The following is a 6,000-nucleotide window of genomic DNA, read 5'->3' as shown; positions in this document are numbered from 1 at the left end:
GGCTTTTCCAAAACCATGTATCTAATTTTGTATTTACATTGTTCAATTCTTTTTATTTACTTTTTTTCTTACAAGTGAGTTCTTTGCACTCCGATCCAAGCACAGATCCCATAGAGATTTGTCATCTACACGATGGTACAGTAACCAACGCAAAATACGCTTTATTTCACATACAAAACAACATGGCAGGATTCTTTTTCTTTAAAAGGGGGCATCCAAATTATATAAGCTTTAGAAGCAACAGAACGTGGAAGTACAACTCGTAAAAATACTCAAACGTATTTTTGAAACTAGTAAGTATGTATTCCCAGTATACTGTACTTCCTTCTGCTTTTAGTGGAAATAAACCATTTAGTAGGTAGTTTATTCTCTAAGTTCTTCTCAATAACTCAATCTCTTTTGACACTAACAGAAAATAACCTGATCATTCCCTTCAAATCTCCCCAACTTCTCAGAGTTCAGCATCTGTATGAATATTTCTTTGCCTGGGTCACAGACCAACACAAATAGGGCCCTTTTTCATTTTTGCCTCACCTTGAACTTCCCTCCCAGATGAAACCTGCCTCCCGGTATCTCTGATCATGAGAAACCAAACCCATCTGAAAGGTGGGGGGGTCTCACTGTGGCTCCTTACAGCACCAACTTGAAGAAACTTAACAGACACTCATATTCACTCTAAACTTACATTTATTTTTAAAAATTGCAAATCGAAATGAATTCTCTGAAATTACCAGAGAATATGGAATGTAAGGTGGATCTTACATTGGCGTGAATCTAGGATAGGAGATGGGGTCAAAGCAAATAAACCCGCAGAGGACCCATGATTAGGGCTGTGCCAAAATCAGGTCTGGACAACCAGAAAATGTGCCCTTGTTACTGGGATTTCCAACTGCACTTTACCCTTCTATTTGGCAGTCAGACAGCCCCAGGAATGTAAATTCATGCTGTTCTGAGTGTGGGGGAAGGTGAGGGAACTAAGCCTGCCTGCTGCTATTCTGATTACAGCATTTGTCCCTGGGAGAGACAGCTCTGGCACTGATGCGACTTCTCTTCCTTCTCAGCAAAATGGCTTGGGCTGTGTATCAGGGAAGGCCAAGGGGCACCTACAAATGACAATTTCCGCTTAGTCCCCCAGCTGGTTTCCGAACCTATAGTCCTTCGGATGTGGCATTGAGTTTGAACCCATTTTTTTCCCTCCCCCCACCTCCTTCAAGAAATATGGCTAGAAACCGGGCAGCACAATTATGTTGCCTTTTTTCTTTTAATTTGTTGAAACTGTCTCTAGGCAGAAGAAGGGGGGAGTCGAAACCAGATGGCTGTAGTTGGAGTAGAAGCCTACTACTGAGACGCTCAAATCTGGTGGGAGCCACTATTGCCCTGCAGGGAAAGGGATGAAATAAGAGTAGTGGCAAAAGATTTCCAGAAGACTGACCACCGTTATCCTCTGACCACATCCATGTAAAACGAAATCTCTTTTCCTTTAATTCTCCAAAGCACTACCAACCTGGGGTTAAAACAGACTTTAACTTTGGGGGGCGGGGGGAGGGTTAGTTACTTGTTATGAAAGGGGTTATATCACTGGGACTTCAACAGTTTACAAATGAGTATTATCCATTCTTCCTTAAGGCCCCTTAGGCTGCCTGTATCTTCTTCGTCAGCATCCTCATCACTCACCAAATGCTAGCAAATCTCACTCAATCACCTGATGTGTTCCTCAACTTCTCCCTGCACTCAGACAAAACTGAGACTGAGGAAAGAGGAATAGTCGGAGACTTCGGCAAGAGTTATCTTCTTTTATCTTTCAACGTTTGGGGAGACTGCCAACAGAAGAGCTCCCCACCCTGGTCTCCAAGTCATCCAGCATCTGGAGGGAGGGGAGCACATCAAGGTCAACATGGGGGCTAATGCCTCCTTCTTCCCACTCTTAGGGAAAACGGATTCTCGGTCTTTTGTAAAATACTAGGCAAATAATACTAGGCAAAAACTGAGTATCCATTCAGATGTCCACCTGTTAGGGTTTTTTTCCTCCCCAGTGTCTCCTTCAGCACTACTTCTTCAACGCTCCAGAACCAACTGGGTGCTCTACAATTCATCTCCATCCTGCCACTAACCGCCTGGAGTTAGCATCACACTCCACGGTTTAAGGGCTCTGTCCCACAAGACTGCCCACACTTCAGAGACCAGTCACAAGTACCAAGTCCCCGGATTACCCACACTCTGGTCGCACCTGACACCAATTCAGGGGTTCCCACAAATCCCCCTGAGACTGCATAATTTGTCAGGATGACTCAAAGAACTTGGGAAAGGGCTTTAGTTACCAGTTTACTACAAAGAATGCTATGAAGGAAGAGATGCCCAGGGCAAGGTATGGGGAGGGGGGCTGAGGAGCTTGCCACTTCCCAGCCCCTCCACACCTTCAACAACCCAGAAGCTCCCCGAATCCCACTGTGCAGTGGTTTTTATGGAAGTTTCATGATGTAGATATGATTGATAAAGTTACTGGCTATTCATGATTACATCAATCTCTAGTCCTTCTCTTCAGAGAAGTTGGAGGTGGGACTGAGAGTTCCAAACCTCTAACCAATTCTTAGTCTTTCCTGGTGACAAAAGGCTCCTATCACCCTTATCACTCAGGAAATTCCAAGGGTTTTAGGAGCTCTGCAATAGAAACCTGGGACAAATACCAAGCATCTTTCTTATCCCACTCCTGTCTTGTTTAAAAAAAAAAAGAAAAAAAAGAAAAAGAAACAAAGAAAAGAAAATCCTAGAGACACCCCCCTTAAGGTGTTAGTCTTCCTATTTCTATTCCCTGTGTGTGTACTCTCGATGTCACCTTAAAAGAGTGACCTGGAACATCCGATTTGTTCTTCATGAGGCTTTTGGACACATAATTAGTTCCCCTGTGGTAGACCTCTTTATCTGTCCCCTCCAAATAAATCATTCATGAGAACAAACATTAGAGCAGAATACCAACTCCACCTCTCTTCTTCCACAAGAATCTTGGGATGTCACTGGTAAAAATGGACTTAAATGGCCCAGCAACTCACTCCCATCCTCCTTCACGCAGGCATCCCCTCCACTTTCCTGGACCACCCACCGATGTCCCATGAAGGAGAACTGGGCATTCTGAATGTCCAAGGGAGGCCTGGTGACTCTTACTTGTTGGGTCTCTAAGGGGAAACAGTCAGGGCGGGTCTGGACACTCTGGAACACAAGACCAAGAACTTTACTGGTGAAAATGGGAGGAGGACCAATCTGACTGAAGCCATCTGTGCATTCTGCCCTACCCACTGCTAGCCCCCTCCCTGCATGCCCAACAAAGACAAAAAACCCAAAACCAAAACACAACTACACCAACACACTCAGGCAAACAAAGCTTTCCTTTTAGGTCATCAAGAGATTTTCCTTTTGAATCAAAAACCTGGCTTGCTCCTAGGTTTGGGATTTGGTTGTCTGTGGCCCCCAGATGGTCTCAGATGGTAAGGGCCTTCAATGCACACAGGTTGATTTGAAATCCATGTTTGGGTCCCAGCATGTGGCAATGTGCTCCACTCTGATGACACTTTTCGTTTCTAAGAATAGCGCAGATGAAGTAATATTGCAACTGACGTTCCCGGGGATTTGATTGGGTAAGTGCATAAACTGTGGAGGGAGAAGGGGGGGTTCTCTGGACGGATCACATTAGTATTCCCGTCCTATCAATGTGCGGGGCAGCGCACAACGTCAGGCGGACCGATTCCCTGCGTCTGCCAGTCCCGCCACGGATTCATTTGGGATCCTCAAACAGATGAGCCCGTAGAGACGGGGGATCAAGGCAGCCTATTAGAGCCGATTGCCTGCTTCGGGGACTGCCAGCCCTTCTAGGCCTGGCGACGGGGGAGGGAGGGGAAAGACGACGGAGCGCCGCTGCGGGAAGACACTGAAGCAAGAGCGACACTCATACCCCCCCACCCCCACCTTACAGCGCAGGCTTTGAAAGCTGCTCCCCCATCTGAATGGAAACTCAGAACCGCCTGGCGGCGCGTTCCTTCTCGCCCAGCGTTGCAACCCATGCCGAGCGGAAGGTAGTGCGAGCCCGCGCCAGCGCCCAGCTCCCGGGACAGGGCCGGCAATGCTGCTGAGCAGAACTTGACCGAGCCCCTTCCTCGCTGCTCAGTGGAAGCGATGCTGCACGGCACAGCCAGCGCTTCCCCGGCTCTCCTTCAAGCTGAAGGTTACCCACCCGCGCAGCCAGCCCCAACCCTGTGAGCGCCGCGCCTCGATTCCCGGCTCCGGCTGCTTGGCGGCGCGCAGGGCAACGACCGGGCCGCCCGCGCCGGGGCGCACTGCACCAGCGGCTTCGGCTTGGTGGATGTGTATGCATGAGTTCTGCACCGAATGGGCGCAAAAAGCGCCCCAGCCGGTCCACCCGCTCCTCGATCTTCCAGATCAGCAAGCCCCCGCTGCAGAGCGGGGATTGGGAGCGCAGGGGCAGCAACTCCGAGAGCGCCCACAAAACCCAACGAGCCCTGGACGACTGCAAGATGGTAGGTGAAAACTGCATTTTTTTTTTTTTTTTTTTTTTTTGGAGAGGAGGTGGGGGAGTCTTGTATGTTAATCGTTTGCTTGACTGCCAGCCACTCCCCCACCCTCAGCTCCTCCATGCCGATCACGTGCACATGCACTATTTTTAAATCTGCAGTCCCCAGATTCGGGGTGACACCCGGGTCGTAATGTCCCCGCAAAAAAGTGCCACGGCAAGGGTCTTAGGGTCGGCAGCTATAAGTCATGCCTCTACCCCCTTAGAGAACTGTGGATGCGAAAGACACGGTGAAGTGGCTTGCTCACCAGGGAGGGAGGGGATGGGAAGGTGGGGGTGCTGCTTTGTGGGGAGACAGCAGCAAATAAACCCAAACAGAGCACACGGGGCGCTGCAGAGGGGACGAAGGTTCCAGCGCAGAGGCTGTGGCCGGTCTTCCCATCAGGCTCCTGAGCCAGAGTCTCTGGTTCAGTGGTCTGACAGCAGGTGAACGGTTTCCCTATCGCAACCTATCTTTGGCCTTTCTCCCCCCACGCAACTTAAAAACCTTATCTTAGCTATAGTAAAGGGGAGCAATATATGTGAGAGTTCCCAACATCAAGCTCTAGTGACCTGGGAGTGGCATATGCTCTTGCTCTTCAGAAACTGAGTCTGAGGGAGGGGGGTGGAGCGGGCGGGGGGAGCAGGTATGGAAATACAGCTTCCAGGACAGGACTCCCCGATGAAAAAAACACTTGCCTTGGACAAAGAGAAACTTACCATCTTTGTGCCTTGATCTTTAAGCAATCTGTAGGCTCCTTAGCTGGAGACTTGTGGAGTTGTCTGGGGGGTCACTGAAAACCCATGTTCGTATACACCCAAATAGGAAACGTTCGTGAAAGAAATTCAATTCTTTTCCAGCTTGTCCAAGAGTTCAACACGCAAGTGGCCCTGTACCGAGAGTTGGTCATTTCTATCGGGGACGTCTCCATCAGCTGCCCCTCACTCCGGGCGGAAATGCACAAGACAAGAACCAAAGGCTGTGAAATGGCTCGTCAGGCACACCAAAAACTTGCTGCCATCTCGGGGTAGGAGACTCTTGGCATTATTTGATCATTCATATACGTGATGCATGGATGCGGACAGTTATTTAAAGTGGTCAAGACCTCAGAAGTGATCTCTGCAAATCTGGGGTTTTAACTGATCACCCTGAGATCAGGATTCTTTTGAGAGCTATAGACAAACTAACTAGATGCAAATTACAATCTGAAGGTTGTGTGATTCTTGAATATACATATATTCAAGCTTTGGGTCATTAAGTGATTTTTTTTTTTAATTAACTTGCAATATGCTGCCCACATATTGGGACTCGGGGTTTCCGATTTTTTCCAGAATGTGTGGCTGTCAAAATGAAGTGAAGTCATCACACCTCAAGATTATTTGTCATCTGCTGCTAACATCTACTGCATAAAAGTCCAGTTCAGTAGAGAGAAAATCTTTGC

At 48.3% G+C, this 6,000-nt stretch overlaps 1 protein-coding gene across 1 annotated transcript in view; it reads left to right on the top strand.

Annotated features, from left to right (window-relative positions):
- The first annotated feature begins 3,686 nt into the window (after nucleotides 1–3,686).
- RGS7BP (regulator of G protein signaling 7 binding protein) overlaps nucleotides 3,687–6,000 on the top strand; it is a 103,166-nt gene continuing 100,852 nt past the window's right edge. The window contains exons 1-2 of the mRNA XM_045794269.2: nucleotides 3,687–4,526; nucleotides 5,420–5,586. Of these exons, the coding sequence (XP_045650225.1) occupies nucleotides 4,362–4,526; nucleotides 5,420–5,586 (332 nt within the window). The 5' untranslated portion in view covers nucleotides 3,687–4,361. The remainder of the gene's footprint in view (nucleotides 4,527–5,419; nucleotides 5,587–6,000) is intronic.

This window comes from Ursus americanus, chromosome 5 (genome assembly GCF_024610735.1).
Source record: "Ursus americanus isolate L20-20 chromosome 5, mUrsAme1.1.p, whole genome shotgun sequence".
Lineage (NCBI taxonomy): Eukaryota > Metazoa > Chordata > Mammalia > Carnivora > Ursidae > Ursus > Ursus americanus.
Note: the sequence above shows the minus strand (reverse complement) of the source record. Positions and strands in the feature narration are given on the sequence as shown.